We start from the raw sequence: 19522 nt of genomic DNA on the forward strand, positions 1-19522 counted from the left end.
CGCCGGGTACTTACCAAGCCGGAGGTTCCCACGAAGCCACCAATCTCTCTAATCACTACGCGCCGGCTATTGATCCCGAGCGCAGGGATGCCGTCATGTCCCGGCGCCCGGCATCAATTGCCGGCGCGTAGTGATGAGGGAGCAGGGAAGCCCGAGGTCTGGCACTTGAGACCTCGGCTTCCCTGCTCTCTAATCACTAGGCGCCGGCTATTGATGTCGAGCGCAGGGATGACGTCATGTCCCGGCGCCCGGCATCAATAGCCGGCGCGCGTAGTGATTAGAGAGCAGGGAAGCCGAGGTCTGAAGTGCCAGACATCGGGCTCCCAACAACTGGATAGAAGAAAGAAGACAGAAGATAAGGTAAGAGATGGGGAGAAAGGGACAAAGGGGGGAGAAATATATGTATACACACACACACACACACACACACACACACACACACACACTGGTGTGTATATATATATATATATATATATATATATACACACACACACACTGGTGTGTATATATATATATATATATACACACACACACACACGTGTGTATATATAAATATACACAAAATAAAGAAGCTTCTTTATTTTGGATATATATAAATATATACATACGTGTGTGTGTGTGTGTATATATATATATATATATATATATATATATATATATATATATACATATATATATATATATATATACATATACATATATATATATATATATATATATATATATATATATATATATATATATATATATACATATACATGTGTGTGTAAAGGCAGGGGTGTGTGGTGAGGGCAGTGTATAAATGTGTATGTATGGACAGGCATATGTGTAGATATATATATATAGATATATATACTATATATGTGTGTGTGTGTGTGTAAGGGCAGTGCATGTATGTATATGTCAGCAAATCAACCAGCAAATCACCGGTAAGGTACATCGCTTGCCGTGATTGGCTGGTTGTTGTACGCTGGGTAGAGGGGTAGTCTTATACGGCGAGTATAGTCCAAACTCTATATTTGGACTGTAAAAGTTGGGGGTCGTCTTATACGCCCAGTCGTCTTATACGCCGGAATATACGGTAATATAGACAGGGCAGATACAGCCATAGGATAACTGGGATCTCGAAACTCTCAGGGTGCACTCCACATGTAGAAAGTACTTCTTATAAATAACATGCAATAAAAGCCCTGATGCTGAAAACCGTACCACAGCCAAGTGTGTCACAATTTGATTTTGTTGTAAAACAAATTATTTAGGGATTGCTTTCAACCCCCGCCCGACCTTCTCATTGTCGAGGATCGCAGCTATTACAATACATCTAGATCGGATTACTTCCATACTTGTGTTTTATCAAGCCACGTATAATATTAACCATTTTAAGGAATTAATTGCCCAAACGTAAGGTTACAACATGGCTTTTCCTTAAGAACCCAAATTAAAACAACATGGTTAGTGTCTCTGTTTAGCAAAAAACACACAACTGGCAACTTTCCAGTAGCTAATGGACTGACCCTAATTCAGACTCTAATGTGAAGTGTAGTACAGACAGAAGAAGACTTTAGGACCAAACAAAAAAGGTCAATTCAGGTTTACACATTACTTGTAGCGTAAACTATAACTGTAAAGGCATCCAAGAACCGGGAACTTTTACCAAGTGAGATGCAACAATTATAGAGTAAATATCAAGTGCAAACAGCAGGGAAATCTTCCACAAGAAGTCACAAGCACAGCAGTTATAAAAAAGACGGACAGAAGACTTTCTTACCTGATCACTAGTTCCAAAACTTGTCTCTTCTTTTTCAGTTTTTACAGCTGAAAGATTTGTGCAGCTGGAAGAGTCTATCTTGTTATCCAAGCGCTCTAACTTGGGGGTTATATCTGCCAAGTTATCTTTACTGTCATCCTTATCCAGTAAGTAGCGAAGTAGTGCATTCTCTTTCTTCTTGGGGCTCACTGGTTCTTGTTTTATTGAGATCTCGGAGCCAGAGCCTGTGCTGTTGGACTCTTGGTTCAGTTCTTTCCCAGTGGCCTCTGCTGTGAGCTTGGCCAAGTCAACGGGAGAACTACTGTCCTGAAGGAGTCTGTGCAAAATTTTATGCTTTTCTTTCAGTGAGGTTCCATGTGTTGAGGCAGACATATTATTGACTGGAAAATGTCCCATTGAGTCCTTGCCGTTTGCATCTCCAGATGTTTCCATCTCAGATTTGGTGGTGAGCAACTGCAACAGTTTAGTCTGGCCTTTGCTGTCCAGCAATCTGTTCTGTCCTTCTATTTTGTCACCACCAGATGCCGTATTTTCATTACAGTCTTTTTGCTCAGCCGAATGGCAGTTGTTATCTGCCTGTCCGGTTGCTCCTTCAGGCTGGTCTCCATACGCCCCAAACGATTCTTTAGAGTCCATGCTCCCCATCTTTCTAAGTTGGGGTGGGTTCATATTACCAGGTGAGTTTTGCAAATTGCCTACTTTCAGTTCAGGAGAAGAAAGCTGTGGGGCAAGAGGGCCACCATGGCCTTCACTGAGCGCCTGAAGTGCATTTAGAGAGCTGTTGGTGTAACTATGGCTATTTCCTGTGCTACTGCATACGCCAACTGGTGAATGCAAACTTCCAGCAGGGGAAAACTGACTGGGTGCAATACGAGGACTTCCCGCCACCCCTGGGCTCATGCGATGCCTGGGAGATAGCATAGAGTTAGGCTGGCCCTGGCCCATGCCAGGACTTCCGTGTGATGGGCTATTCATTTTGAGTGCATAGTTGTTACCCTGAGGAGCATTTGCTTGCATGCTGGAGATATGGTTCATCCCCCCTGAAGTGACATATCTACCTGCTGGCAAGCCCATTTGTTCCTTTGGGCCATTTATGGCGTAATTCATATTGCTACTTATGGTTGTGTCCTGACCAGGGTTCCCACTGCACATGGTTTGGTGGGCTGGACTGCCGGAGCTAACGGGGTTATAAGTCTTTCCCATGCCTTGTCCAGCCATGTCCTGATTCATTCCACACATATTATGTTCTCTAAAAACCAATGAAGAATAAAACAGTTGTCAATATCTTTCTGTTATTTCACACATATAACCATTCGCCTAACTGGCAGTACTATGGAAAAATATCCCCCCAATGCACAAACCTCAGCAATGTTTAACATTCCTTTTTGTATAGCGCCAACAACATCTATACAACAAGGTTTTACATACAAAAATATACTTTGAGAAAGAAGATGTGGCTAATATACTTTAAGATTTATATCATGTAACTCCTACAAGTTAGCGGTTGGCATTTGGACTCTAATGTGAAGTGTAGAACAGACAGACTTTGGGACCAAACAAAAAAACCCACAAAGGTCAAGCCCAAAGGTCAGTTTAGTTTTACCCATTACTTGTAGCATAACTATAACTGTAAAAGCATCCAAGAACTGAGATGCAACAATGGAAGACTAAACTAAGACTAAATGGAAACTGAATATAACTATTTTAGAACTACATGCTCTTTTTGAGAACTCAGCTATGTGGTACATCTTCGCTGGCAGGTTTCCAGAAAGTTAAAGGAGATCCATTGTGAAAAATCAAGTTTGTAGGGAGCAAAAAAAAAAAAAAAAAAAAAAACAGATGCAAATTACCTTTGAAGCATATGTATGGATATTACGTGCTGAGGATCATTAGTCTGTGAACGAATGAGCCTGCTCTTTGTCTGGGCGGTCACCATCGTGCCATCGGACAGAGAAAATCTGTACATCGGACTCAACGCAAGTCCTTGCCTGAGAGCTGAAGACATTTTGGATGGATGGTTAGGGGAAAAAAGGAATATATATCACAGTATGGAAACAGAAGACACAGCTGTTTTTATCTTTCCTGTGTACTACAGATACCTTCTTGGTGATGCCTCTTGCTGTAAGACATGTCACCGTCAAGTGAAGCATGGAACCTCTGTATGCACCTCCGCACCAAATCTTCCCATCCAGGTCTCATTGACGCCCTCATGGTGCTTGTATCCAAAGACGTGATCTTGCCTTGAGTTTTAAAGAATGAACAGATTGCCATCAGAATCAAATTGCGTGCAGCATGGTACATTGTGGTGACATTCACAAGGGTTAACTCAATACAAAGTCACACAAAATGACCAGATATAAAAACTCCAGGAAAACTTTATTTATGAAATAGCTGCAAGACCTTACCAATGCAAAAAAATTGTCTAATCCTATATGGATGATAATTACTGACGTGGGACACTTTTTTTCTATATTTTTAGGAAATGACAATTAATATACAAGAAGTGTAAACTCATCAAATGTTCAAGTTTAGGCATGTCTGGCAAGGACTGAGGTTCCTGCAACAGCTTCATTATCTGTACATTTTCCCTTTGCTACAGACCATAGCACGATCTACAAGTGTGTAGTGTGTGTGTGTGTGTGTGTGTGTGTGTGTGTGTGTGTGTGTGTGTGTGTGTGTGTGTGTGTGTGTGTAATCCAGATTCTTCATACTTTCACCATTTGATCATCACTGTTCCTCCAGGGGAAAACATACCTTCTCTACTATCTATACATACACCCTCTGAAGCAAGCATCAGAATGGCAGAATAGCAAGTATGATGATGGATTATTACCTTGCAAGTCCTGACGTGTGGTAAATGTCTCTGTTGTGGGAAGCGGAGGCCTCTCTTTCATTGGAACTCTTCTGGCCACACAAATTAGGCATGACTGAAAATCTACAAACACCAAAGTTTAAGCAGCGAAATTCAGCAAGAGAAATTGGAAAATCAGTTCATGCATTATGGAGTTTAACAGAATATAATATGTTCACCAAACAACTCCAGATGAGGATGTCTACAAATTGTTTTACAGAACAGCTGCTCTAGAACATTAAATGACTGTAAAGAGACAGTATATAACTATAACGAACCCCATACTAAAGTCAATGGTACTCAGAGAGAAATGTTGGTCTCGATTGTGTTTTGTCTTGTGATTTTAGGCCAATAGTCCCTCCACACCGCAAACACACACAACAAGAGGTGCTCAATTTGGCAAGTAAAAGATTCATGGAAAGTAGAATGAAGGGTTATTAACCAGCAGCTACCCTGGACTGAGTAAATATCAAATAAATCACAGCCCTAACAACAAAAAGGAAGATTAAACAAAATGTGAGTTACACGATGCATAAAAGGTTGGTAACCTGCAGCTGGGCTCCAGCTGTTGAGACCCTAATGGTGGAGGAGCATCAGGAGTCATAGTTCATTAAGGATGAAGATGCAGCTGGGAAGCAGACGAACGCTGGCAAAAGTTGATAGAGCTTAAAAGGCAACTGTCATCATCGCAGCCTTCACTTAATTAAAACTACCTATAGCATGTGCTGTAAATCAGACATTATGACTGGTGATCGGTGTAAGTGTTATGGAAATTCTTAAAACTGAAGCTGCAATTTGTGGCAACATTTCCTAAATAAATTCCTGTCCTAAAGTTCTCCCCTTCTCCTCACACACCCTTCCAAAGTCTACCTGACTTAATAATGGACAGAAGATAACAGAAGGCATTATCATGCCAATCCTGAAAAGAGGAAGATGAGATCCCCCTGGTAGGCCGACACTGGGGTGTTTCCCCATTGAAGGCATTTTAGTTCACATATATTGGTTATTTCTGTGAACATAATTAGCTAGGATGCTGCTAAATCAGTGAAACACACAATTTACAATGAAACAATGACACGAGTGGTTACAGGAGGCTGCTTATGTTTGCACATCAGAAAGAGATAGCGAGCAGCTGCAATATGATGAAACATTTAGACGTGAATCGTCATATTACCTTCTCCGTCCTCTTTAATGGACTTTGGTTGGGATACTGCAAAGCACTGCATAGTTTCATATTTCTGGTGTACTTCCTGGCCGTCATGACCTTCTTCTTCTGCCTCTGTCATTGGTTTCACCAACATACGGCAATTAAAGGTATGGCTATTACGTCTAGGTCCCCCATTCACTGTGGGAAGGAGAAAAGAACGTTGTGTACACAAAACAATTTCGGTTCACTAGAAAGTCAGAACACCTAATTTAACCAATAAAAGGTAATTTTATGCTGTATCAAGAATGACAACAGCACAAGTAGCTGTTAACCAGGCAATGGCCAATAATGATCCCAAAAAAAGAAGAATAAGTGCTATCAAACAACGTGGGCTGTAATGTGCGCCAACATAAAATGCCATAATTTATGTGCATCTCTATAGAGAACATGAGTGACATGAGCCTAAAGAAAAAAAAGGTAATAAAGGGCAATAAAAAAACTCCTGCCCTCAAGTAGGAGGAATAAACGGTTACCTAAAGACTTTGGCAGCAGGTTTTTGATGAACTCGTTGTGATCTCCGACGTGCAGGATGCTATACACGCTTGTATTCATGAGCTCTTCCTGGTTGTATCGGAGATACTGGGTCACATTCTCCGAGACGAAAACCACATTCCCTTCCCGATTCACCACAAAAAAGAACCCATCCAGCGCCTGCAATCACAAAATAAACCGAGTGAGCTGGGAAAATGCGATGCCTTCATCAGAAATAAAACAATTGAAGTGACAAACGCTTGATTGTAATATCTAGAAATGTTTACTCAATAGAAGTACTTTAGGTTATTCGTACTTTTGGTTAGGGATGGGAGAGTTAATGATTTGTTGATTTAGTGTAATTGTGTGAAAAGTAAATGTGGCCTTCCAGGCTACTGCTTGCAAAGCTTCATCAAAAGCATGAAACAAAACATAACCCTTAAGAGTTACCTGAAAGGCCGAAACAGAGGTAAGTGCCTTAAAATACGCTTTATTACAAGGGGTTTTTTCATGCTGCGTCATCGTCCATTTAAACATTTTTCTAGGCAATTTGGCCGTGAATTGGCAGTCGGAGATTTCAATTGAGAGATTTTACACACACACACACACAAACAAACACTAGGGTGACCACATGTCCTGGATTGCCCAGGACAGTCCTGCAACGGAACTTTAAGTCTCGGGACCCAGGGAGTGAAGGAGGTCTCAGCCAATCAAGAGAGACTTCTCAACTCTACTGATAGCCTGAGAGTTCAGAAGCCTCTCCTGATAGGCTGAGTTCCTCCTTCACACCAACTCAGAGTAAGCTGCAGCCAGCACCAGGTATGAGTGTTTGTTTGTGTGACTGTTTGTCACTGTGTGTAATGTCTGGTAATAGAGGAGTTAATGCTCTTAATCTACTTATGCCCGGTATTAGAGGGGTTAACATTCTATATATCTACTCATGTCTGTATTGAGTGTAAAGACCAGGATGGTATCAAAAGAGTGCTGTGAATGTGTTGTATATTAAACGAAAGCTTCCAGACTCAGGCGATATGAAGTATACTTGCCAGGATGCGAGAGAAACGTCATGGTAATGATTCATCTATTTATTAATCTTTACTGGCTCGTGTACCGTATATTACAGTCAGAATAAAAAGTCACAGCCCACACAGCAATGGAAAAAAGCTACCGGGATGCTAAGCAGAATCCGCTTTCAAATGAAGAGAAAAAAACACATTAAATTTCATATCTAGATAATATGCAGAGAACGAAAAACCCAGAGAGCCTGGAATCCTTAAAAAAATGGTTACAGGTGGCACCTATTTGTTTTTTCTTTAAATATATTTTTTTATGCTATCCATCTTCCAGATTCTTAAGAAAATCAGATTTCTTAAGTATTGAAAATGCCGCACATGGCACGCTATATATATGCGAGTAGGTAAGTATCTTCAGAGTGTGTATCCAATGTATACATTTTTTTTAAATTATTATTTTGGAATTATATGGGGCCGCAATAATAATAAAAACAAAAAAGCTACTAAAATCGTTGGGAGAAAGCCCCCCTGAATATTTGCTATAATTACCTCTGCCATATAAAGCACAGGGGGTACCACAGCAGCTCGTGGCACATGGTGACAAAGTATCACCGGCTTAAACGGTTCACCTGTATTTTGGCAGGACGGCCACGTAACAATATATAATCTTTTTATCCGGGATTCCCTACTGACGTAGCTTAGCTCTGTTTAAAGTAAAAATAAGCTGACCTATTTAAGACGCCGCTTATCTAAGGTGCTTATTGTAGAAAAAAGGTATGATAAAAGATGGCCTGGAGACCACCTTGAAGTCTAAGACGCAAACCAAGTAGTCAAAAGGGCTGTACAGGATTCATAGGATTAGACCACAAGGATTCTATAGGCGATTAAAACACCAAAAAATAATTTAAATACAAGAAAACAAAGATTTATTGAAAAAGGCTATTGTTTAATATAATAAAAGGCATGGCTAGAAAACCACCGGTACACGGGACGCCGCTCGGACAGCCTGATCTCTGTATAAGAGGTAAAATGAGCTAGCAACAAGGCAGAAAGCGTGCATCTGTGCGGGTCACGTGATGTTTATTCCGCTGTGAGAAACTGCAGCCCTGTGTTTGGCTGCTTAGCAACAGCCATATACTTATGTTATGACACGCACAAATGTGCAGACATCACCAGAACAATTAAAAAGCAGATGCTTCCTTATTGATGTGCTGTTGACATGCAGCAAGATTAGATATGGAGCAGCACAATGTCTGGCTGATGAGAATCAGACCTGCCGATACACAGACCGTACAAGCCGTCTGCTGCCATTACAGCCCAGAGGAGAATAAAAGCGGAGAGGAGCGGGGAATCCTCAACATCTCTCTCAAGCATCACATTTAGGCGGTTAGGATGAAAGTGGCCAGCTTGCAGCCTCCCTGTTAAACCAAACCCATCACTCACAGCCGGCAAATTACAATTTACTAGGATGTGGCAATAGCCACAGGATATTTAGCCCTATAGTAGGGTAGACCTGTATTTGCCCAATATTAGCACTAGAGAAATGTGAAGTGTACTGATCATTTCCAGCAATAAATTATAAACATTTCCCAAATCTCCCTAAAAACTTTCTTTTTTTTTTGTAATAGTTTGAAGGAAGCCAGCATCCAGATTCAATTGTTATGCAGTATAACAAACGCAGATAGATACGCGCCGCATAGAGGTTTAGCCGTTTAATGAGAAAAATGAATTAGCCTGGCGGAACAATATATTATGATTGCAACCGGTCCTCCGGGAATTTGGGTAAAGAAGGTGAGATATGGCTGCCGGTGGCAGATTTTAGCATTGATAAGAAAGCAGGTAATGAGAGTGACTGAAGACACAAAAAAAGGGGGAAAAATTCAAGGAAACACAAACAATTAACACATACTCTATTACCACAAATTTGTTTAAATTCTGTGGGTTATAGCGATGTATCAACAATTAATAATGAGCTGCGAGACAAAGACAATTATCTAGAGGTGATTATTATTTTCTACTAGAAACGTGGGGAAAGCTTTCGGTGGGCCCCTAAACGTTCAGTGGTTAGTCATATCGGAAGCCATGCTCCTACTCGTCATACCTCAAGCATCATTGGTCCAAGGGCATCCTTGTCTATGACGCTCGGGCCTGTTGAGGACACATCAGCCTTCTGAACTTCATCCTCATTTGCTGCTGCTGCTTTTTCTGCAAGAAAGTGATAATTGTGTACATATTAAATAACAGCCACACACAAACGAACACCCAAACGAACACACAAAGAGCTGCTTCCCAACCCAATCTTCGAGGACACCATCTAATGTCCCTGTTGGACCAGACCATGGTAGCTCCTTAATCCTGCATGGTTTCTGGACCTTGAAGTCCGGCTTGGGAACAACTGTGCAAGAACTTCAAACCGCTCCGCACAACACATGTAAGTCTGCAATGAACGTGCTAAGCTTTCCAACGCGGTAACAAGATAAAATGTTCCTGTGATTTCCACAACGGGCTTTTGCGAGGACTGTTTCTACACAAATAATAGGCACCCAACCAGCTCTTGACGAAAGTTTATTAACTTGTGAAACTAAAAATATCGCAGTGTTCCAAAGAAGAAGAAGAAGAAGAAATGGGATTATGAATTTCAGAGACGGGACACGTAATGATTTTATCATTGTGCTACGATGTGAGGAAAGGTGATCTGCACAGCCCAATACATGGAGTAGATACCACGATCAATCCCTTTGGACGAGAATGAGATGTAGCTTTTACTTTTACTTGGTAGGTTGTTCCATTCGGAAAGGTTTTTATTATAATTAGTGTATTTTAAGCATTGAAACCTGCAAAAAGGATGTTACAGGAAAACACACTTAATCATATTAATACCTCCACTCAGGTATCCAAGAACATTTTAATGTCTTACCCTCCCACAATGTATCGCTCCCAATTATCCTTCCTTGTTATTTTATGACCCGGACACTTTGTTTGTCGACTTTTAATCTGTTAATTTAGTTTTATAGCCAAAACAATTACGCAGAACACGTTGGGCTGATTACTAACAATAATAGTAGCGTCAGTGATAATATTTCTGGCGTGTTATGCAATAATCAACCACATTAACTGCTACTGCCCCAGTTAATAAAATACCATACTGCGTCTGAGAATGTCTCCTCGGCATTTAATAAGCCACCGATGCAACCAGGCCTTAGCTGTGCCAAGTAAGATTTATACATACAGGTTAAATTAACACCGTTACCGCAGCTCGTTAGAACTCTCCGGATTCAGAGGCAGAGGGGAGATGCTTGCCAGGAATAGCTCCAAATCCCCACATCAATGACGGTGGGGAGCACGACTACTCCGTTACGTTCAGCCAGGTTTAGTGCTAGCATATGAAAAATGTTCTTTAATCTGGCAAATGTAAGAGCAAACACACATTTCCTCCTGCTCTCTAGTAAAATCTGCACCGGGGGATTTCTTGGGTTTAATTTGAATCTTGTCCCAGATTTCTAACTCAATCCGACCTTTTATGAGAAGACACGAGTGTATGTAGGGCAGCAACGAAATGACTACAGGCAGGAGCATACACTGTAGACACTGAAATACCACTCAAAAAAGTTTGGTTAGTTAAAGTTACGGCCAGTATCGCCCTCATCTTTCACATGCCGGGTAAAAGGATTCTCATGTTATAATCCAGGATTGAATTTTTTTTTTTTTTTTAATAATTATATATCACAGGATACAGACGGTCTGAAACACATTTCAAAATTCATATACTTTTTTTTGTTTGAGACCAAACCAGCTGGTGATCTAAGAAAGGCAGTCACGTCAAATACTAAATGTAATAAGGGTGATGTCCTGAGCTGCCACATGGGCAACCATGATGGTGAGAAATGTTAAAGCCAAGCCAATGGTGAAAGTTAACCTTATCCAAAATCACGTGTGCCACTGTCCAATATCAAAAAGTTCACAAGCGGAGTCTGTGGCAAGCTAAAAGCACAGAATCAATGAGGAAGATGTGTAGAATTTCAAGACCTTGAACAATCACACTCTAACAAGAACACACACAATAGGGGAAAACAAACAATCGCTAAAACTCAAGTGGCATGAAAGTCAGATAATATGAGTTTAAAAAAGCTAATTAGACTCTTGTCTGCCCTTTCACGTGGAAAGAGTGCAAAGGTGAAGAGACCTTGAAGGGAAGAAGAAAGTGAAATCAGTTCAGCTGGAACCTCACCTTTAACGTATTGCTTATTTACGACTCTTTGAACGGATGAAAACATTGTACTGTGGGTGGGGTTGGCTGGATTACTATTACTGCACCAACATGTGATCTGTGAAAGGACTTTTCCTGTATTGCTTTCCAAACACTGATAACACACCTACGACCAGCTGACCTGAGAAGACATATTTCATGGCAACATCCTAAAAACATTTTACGAAGAGTGAGTTTCAACCAACCTACTTCACTATGCATCGTGAAGGCTCAACACTACTCAACCTCCGCTGCAGGAAGAGCTTGGCTGGCCCTGTTTAATGTGTAGTTGAATCAGTGAGACTTCATAACTTTATAGAAGTGAGACTCTGTCATAAAGTAGTCACGCTGGGACAAAAAGTATGGCATCGCCTCAACTCATAATTAATAAATCCCCGTCTGCCAGCTAGTCACCCACTGCCCAGGAAAAGTACAGCAACGCCAAATAGAAACACACATAATGGTTATGGTAAATTAAGTTAAACGATATATTAGAAACCCACCTACATGTTTGCAGAAGGAGCAGCCATCCCAAATTCCAGGTCTCGGGGTCTACATGACTATTACAATGAGGTTATCTCTCCCGTTTCGTGGAAGCAGATAGTTCCCTTGGCATTTGTAACGGTGGCGCGGTGGGAGAAAAGGACTTAACGCCACAACAGAAAATGGATGACATGAGCTCTGCTCCCAAAAACAGCCCACTACTTTATATTGTTTACAGGTAGTTTTGATTAAGCATAGACCTTCTAAACATTATACAAATACAACAAAAATTATGTATTCCGGGCCAAAAAGTGTTTAGGAATGCTGCTCCAACTCCACCAGTTTCTGAACTAGCATAAGAACCATAAAAATAAGTAAAAAAGATTCAAAACAAACATTCTAAAAGGTGACAGCTGTCTTCTCAGCAATATTGTTGTGGACTATGTCTTGTTGTTCTACAAGAAGTGCTTGTGTAAGGAAACATTGTATTGTCTCAGCTAACATCTCTGCAGTGTAGTGGATCTGTGTGTTGGAAACCTGCCCTTCCAGTGAATGACGGACATCCATGTCCAGGCATGTGAGCTCTGCTTGGGTATGCAAACATGTCACGTATGTGATAACATCTAAAGCAAACTGTATACTTTCCAAGACTGTCAGTCAAACAACGCCAATGGCAATTATTAGGAAGATTACACACGCATGGGGAAGGTATGCTTGAAGAAAGATACACCAAACAGTGGTGAGACACCTGCACCAATGAATGTTTCATGTTTTGTTCATATAGGCATTTTCATCAGGAAGAGGACACTACAGAACCTAAATTTTACTTTGTTTGGACCAGAGGTTGCTAAAATCTAGACCTCAACAGCTTCAAACAAGACAGGACTTCTGCTTAAGCACAAATGAGGGCATTTGACTGCGATCTTGGGTCTGGGACCCTTAAGGCCTGGGTTTTGACACCATTGGTCTAGTGATGGTCCTTATTCCATTAAATAGGCGACCATCCCTAAATAAAAGGTTACAAAAGTAACACGACTCCTAGATTTGCCGTAGCTCTGTAGAACAATTTCTGTGTAATACACCATGAAAACCACACTTACAGTATTTACAAGAAAGCAACAGTGGGACCTCCCCACACAGTTACCAGAAAATCAGAACATGTCAGCAGTCTGACAAATAAACGACATGGCCGTAGAAAACAACAATAATAATAATAATACTTTATTTCTGTTTAATTGTAAAAATAATAATATTAATAATAATAATAATAATCTTAGCCTGATTAAAAGAAAAAAAGGGTAAGAAATAACATAAGTAGTCAAGCACATAGTAGAATCCCAATACTACTCAATTAAATTTCTTATAGGAGTCGTGCTGTACAATGACATTATATATATATATATATATATATATATATATATATATATATATATATATATATATATATATATATATATATATATATATATATATATATATATATATATATATATATATATGATACACACACACACACTTACAAAAATTACGTACTAAACACAAAACTGAACCACCACATGAAAACACGCTAGACTTGTGCATACAAATAATCAACATACAAAAAAGGATGTCACAGAGTCCAGGCTTCAAACTTCGTAGCAGCGCTACCACAAAGAGACGCCGTCTTAGTCCTCTGATCCACTTCCTTGATGCTACTCCTCCTCCCAATGTCGTCAACACGCACTACGCGTTTCGCTTATCGCTTCATCCGGTAGCGCTGCTACGAAGTTTGAAGCCTGGACTCTGTGACAACCGAGACGGAGGACAACAAGTTTGCCTTTCTTTTATACATTAAAATTATCGTTTTTACCTACTCCCCTCCGCTGCCTACCCTCTTTTATCTACAAATACCAGTGTGGGATAAAGAAACTGCTAAGGAGACCACTACACTCTATGTATGGGCATATTTATGGCCTTTAAATTGTAAGGGTCCGATCTGCTTAATAGCGTTTTTTTTGGGTTTTTTTTACTACTTTGATATACTACACCATAATTTTTTCTTTCTTTTTTCTCTTCCTTTTATATACGAACCTTGTGCATACAAACTAAACTGGTGTAAAGGGATAAAAGAACAAAACTGCATACGGTGCCACTTTTCAACAGGACGGTCTTTATAAGGGCATATTTAAAGCCGCTTGATATGTATTAGAAGGGAAACATATCTTTTGAAAGCCAGGATGCCCTCAAAAGGATAAAGGAAAAATGTATGGGTGGGTAACCAGCAAAAGTCAGCAGATTGTTGGGTGTTGTCATATAAGTGTTGGCTGTACCGTTGCTTCAGTGCCTCGATTACAGTTATCCAGGTATAATAATCCTGAAGAAGAGACATAGATCGCCTTGAAACCTTGTCATCTATTACGCGTCAGGTAGCCAATAATTGCTCTTTCTACGCCTAACCGTATACGTTATGCAGTCGGCTTTGGCACACCATGGATGCCGCTAATTCACTGTGGTTTCAGACTCTTCCACAAAAACGCTTTACAAGACATTGTAGGCCTTCCGGGAATTAAAAGGAGTTAAAGACATGTTGATGCTCAGGAAAGCTTTAGGAGGTAAGCAAGTGAGACAATTATACATCTGCACTATACTAAAATTAGAAAGGCTGCCATATGGCCGGGTGAAGCCAACGTCACATTCGTTTTCATTAGGAAGCATTCTGCTAGCACAGAAAATACACGGCCCTTCCTGCGCTCCCCGAACGGGTTTATCTTTTTAACACTAATACGCCATACATCATCTGGCTGCCAAAAACACCCACTGTGCATTAAAGAGCGATATGACATTAGGCACAGCTGCACTTTTTCTCACTGGGAGCAGCCCAAAGCGAATGTTAGCATCGCTTCCTTTTTTACACAAAACACGCATCACCCTCATTATGAAAATCACAGTTTCCCCCAGAAGAGATATCAGCAGTCCGGGCGCAATAGCGTCTTTCCCTTCTCGGCTGAGAAAGTGAGACTTTCGCTGCGCTATCGCCTAAGCCAGGAATTGCTTTTAGAGGCGCGTGACAAGATGACTAAGCACACGGAGGAGAGTTTGAGTTAACCTTCTGTGTTTCAGAAAGGGGTGAGTCACGGCTTGTAAAGTATGGTTCACAACCCACCGCTATGGGAATCTTTATGGGCCCTGCTCTTGCAAGGGTTAAACGGGCTCAAGATCATGAACGTATTCCCAGATTTCCTTATCAGGGACCAATACACACAGAAATTCTTGTGTAAAATGGTTAGTGGTGCCTCCTGTTGGTTCAGCGGTTCCCTCTCTACACCAGAACTGTTCTGTATACCTAACCCCAGCATATTCTACATCAGGGATTCACAGACATCTTTGGGATCTAGGAGCCAGTCACAAATGTAGAAGCCAGACTGTATGAAATATATCAATTACATACACACACACACATATATACATATACATATATATATATATATATAAAATACATACACACACACACACTCCCTTATTGTTCTTTCTTAATCCTTACAACACTCGCACCTCTATACTGAAAAGGCGTTTTTACTCAGTTTAGAACTTTTCAACGGAGCCAGGTCATTCAAATGTTGGCATCGCTGACAATTAAATTATGTCCCTGCCTTGTGATCTTAAAGTCTAGGCATGAATGACTTTTAGACATCAAAAGAACTCACGGAAACATTCTGCATGTAGTTTCAAGAAAAATGAGAGGAAAATGTGGGTCCTAGAGAAGTACTCTTCCTAGGACCCACAGGAAATATGCTGTGGTTTGTAGATATATGTTATCTAATTTTTTTTTTTTATAAAGAACAATACAAGCATGAGGCATGATGGGCATCTGCACAAGGGATTTTCTGGTTTTCTTTTTGTATTTTGCATGATAGATCTGGAGTATCTAAAAAAAAAAAGTCTCCTTTAAGATATTCCACCAATTCTGCTGAGAGCACCATTTGGACAAGGGGTGTTTTTAGAACATTTAAGAAGCCTTTCTCTAAAACATAACTCAACCGCTCTGAACAGTTAATACCATGGTTACTTTATAGAGTTGTATACATATAATACGAGGGAGATACAAATAGGTATATGTTACGTTCTATGACCCCACCACATTTGTGTCCCTTTAGACAAGTTTGGGTTTTAAGTCAAAAGGAAGACACATCACATACGTCAACAGGACGTCATCACTAAATGGGTTATCTGATCCAATTCGTACTGTATTGCCCCTTCTAAAGTACAACACCTGCCAAGGTTATACATGGAATTCACGGCAGCTAGTCGCAGATCTGGGGCTCATTTATTACTCAGCCAAATACATACACTTACTGGAAGAATGAAAGCAAACACAAAAGTGAAACCTAAAATGCAGAAGTGAAAGCCTAGAGATACAGCGAGAGCCCAACACTAGGCTCAGCGAGAGGACAGCGAGAGGAGAAACATTTCGGGCAGGATTAGGCAAAGAAAAATATTCAACAAAACATCTAGGGGCCCAGAACCCATGAGCGAAACCAGCATGAGCCTATGAAAAAAAATATATCAAAATGTAGAAGACTTAAAACACTTCCAGGGTTACAGAATCATTTAGCACAGGCTGAAATGACTCGACATACATCACAGGGCCCATTCCACGCTTTCCAACATTTGAAACGGCCTCAGATGGAATCAAAAGCACATGGAGTGTATCTAAAGGCATGGCTGCGGCAGGCAGGGCTTTTACACAGATACAATAAATATGTATACACAGCAAATATCGTGAGCTCCAAGAAAAGAAGGCCATGGGGGGTTAACTCTTCCAACCATAAGTAGTCCCTTCTAATGACTCAACTGGAACATATGGTCTTAGTGGTGCAATATTAGACACCTCCATTTCGGAAGGACCTAAGACACATCAAGGCTTGAGGAACACCACAAATGACACTGCTTCATAGATTTTAATTTCACCTGTTGCTATTCCCTCTGGTACATAAACAGTTAAGACCCAAGCCAGCACACATATGAGAAGGCTTGTAGCATGTCTGTCTGTCACTGAATCTATAAATCTTACCTTGTTCTTTGATCTGACGAATTTGCTTCACAGTTTCCTTTAAAATGAGACATTTGTCGGGTTTAAAGTTAAAGTTGTCGATGTCATTAAAATTTGCAAAAATCAGCTCGGCGAGTTCTTCTATGTATTTATTCTCCTGCTCGCGGTTTCGCTTGTCAGTGCTTCGTTTAGGACTGGAAAACAAAACAAAAAAATCAAATTATAAAAATCTAAAATCACAACCAAATCTTCTCGAAAACAAGACATGCTCAAACATGGGTATTTTCTGTAACACAAACAGCAAATTATCACCCTGGAACCTTTGTTTTCAAGAAAAAGCAGAGCTTGGATTGTTACAATCAATCTGTTTGCTAATTAATTTAGTTGCTAAAAAATATAGACATCACAGTACATCCTCTATCAAATATAAATCAAAAATGAAGTCCTTCGTTGGCTCCAGATGTGGGATTTCCTTTTAACTCATTATCCAGCTAGAACATGAAGACTGGAGTAGACCAGAAATAAGAGGAAAAAGGCCAAAAACCTATCAACACAAGAGCTTCTGGAAACCACGCCATTTGTCAGGCAAGATATAACCGGGTGATTCATTGCAGCTGAAGAGTTCTACAGACATCTCAAAACTCTATTTTATATTTGGGAGAGCACCCACTTCATTCATCTCAAGCACTTTCAGCAAGCCAAGCTATTAGATCTGCATCAGACGGAACCGGTTTACAAAACACAGACATCACAACAAAGCAGAAGCTGTTTGGGTAGTTTAAAGTATATAACCATTTTATGGAGAGAGGTGTTTAGGTTGCACTTTAAACTTACCCAAAAAGAGTCAATAAAACTCAAAACTTGGGATCATATCTATCGCTTCAAACACTTTGAGAAGCAGAGAATATAAAATTTGCAAAAAGAAACACTTCCTCGTCAAAACTGTGTTAAGCAAATGCTTACACGGACAATGTAAACATTAAAGTGATTTACAGTAAACATTTTACTGCCCCTTTAATAGAGATATGTAACTTTCTGTTTTGTTAGCAGTCTCTAAAGGAATGCAACATTCTACACACAATCGCAGTGCTATTTCTCAGTTTACTGTACATGTATTTCCTTGTTGAGGTCTAAAAACACATACGAATCTGTGTGTCATTAACGCTGTAAACATTGGCTTAATCATTAAGGTGAGGCTGTTTAACCCTACTCTTTCACACATTACCAGTGAGCGGAACCCAACGGCCCGACAAGTGCCCCTGAAGCTCAATGTTTCTTGTGGAGTTCCATAAGAAAATATATAATAAAAAAAGTAATGGACCTGGTCTCAGATAAACAAACCCAGCCATAGGTCAAATCTATTTGGAGAAAAAGAATAACAAATTGATGTTCACCAATATGTCCTTCGCTATTAAAAAGGGATAAAGAGATGTCAAGAAACAAGCCACAGGTTTACCAAATATTTGTGTACAATCATATTATATGCATAAATATTATACACAGAAGAGAATTGTTAAATGTTACCACCAACAGAAAAATATACCTACATTAGAATGGTTCTGAATTTGTAAAATTACAGAATTCCTTTATTTTTTCACGTGTAAAAAGTAACCCATTTAATGGCCTTCTATTAGTAGTGAAGCAATCTCATGCTTCCAATGCATGTGTTACAGTCATCTTTATTTGTACAACTTATCGATGTAAGTTTCGATGTGGAATTCAGGAATACATAGAGTGAAATAAACAGACCAAAAAAATAAATTCTACAACGCAGCTTTTGCTCACACAGAAACTCTAAAGCCCGTCTGACAAGTTTAACCCGGCTGACAATTTAAAAGCAGTTTTAGAAAAAAATAGAGATGGTTTAAAGGGTCTCTGGAGAAGAGTGCAAACATTAACCTACAAGCCTCACAAGATTAACACCAGCTAATTAATGTAATTCTGCTAAAACAATATTTCTAGTATATGCCATCCAAGCAAAATATGTAAGTGAATCACCAAGCCGGTCACAAGACTAGGTTACTCAGAACTTCATTTCTTTTCTCATCTTAACCCAGAGGTTGGCAAATTTGGGATCTAGGAGCCAGCAAAAAAAGATAAGAGCCAGCTCCCCCCCCCCCCCCAATCAGGTTTTCACTTTCATATCTTATTCAACCTGGAGCGTGGGGTTTGTCGAGCCTTGCTATACAGTAAAATACTTCTACAGTCTAACACCATACAGTAACATAAACACGCTAAGCTTTTACACTCAAACACTAACATATACATTCTACGCTTGTGTGCACACATGCTAACACCATACACCAAGACACACTAACACTATATGCTGACACACACACACACACACACTAGCCCTGCAAAACCCTGGGCCCAGGAAGTGGTTTCTAGTTGCCATGGCCAGCCTGGTCTTAACCCATTAGGACCCAAGCATAAAAAGATAATTCTACATTGGGA

General features: G+C 40.1%; 1 protein-coding gene across 6 annotated transcripts in view; it reads right to left on the reverse strand.

The window, feature by feature from the left end:
• Positions 1-19522, reverse strand: part of NCOA2 (nuclear receptor coactivator 2) — a 67820-nt gene that overhangs the window by 15891 nt on the left and 32407 nt on the right. For all 6 annotated transcript variants that reach the window (XM_053467757.1, XM_053467755.1, XM_053467754.1 and 3 more), the window contains 8 exons: positions 17090-17262; positions 9412-9515; positions 6300-6477; positions 5794-5964; positions 4602-4703; positions 3868-4008; positions 3619-3763; positions 1769-3017 (listed from right to left, as the gene is read on the reverse strand). In XM_053467757.1, the coding sequence (XP_053323732.1) occupies positions 1769-3017; positions 3619-3763; positions 3868-4008; positions 4602-4703; positions 5794-5964; positions 6300-6477; positions 9412-9515; positions 17090-17262 (2263 nt within the window). The remainder of the gene's footprint in view (positions 1-1768; positions 3018-3618; positions 3764-3867; positions 4009-4601; positions 4704-5793; positions 5965-6299; positions 6478-9411; positions 9516-17089; positions 17263-19522) is intronic.

This window comes from Spea bombifrons, chromosome 5, assembly GCF_027358695.1.
Source record: "Spea bombifrons isolate aSpeBom1 chromosome 5, aSpeBom1.2.pri, whole genome shotgun sequence".
Lineage (NCBI taxonomy): Eukaryota > Metazoa > Chordata > Amphibia > Anura > Pelobatidae > Spea > Spea bombifrons.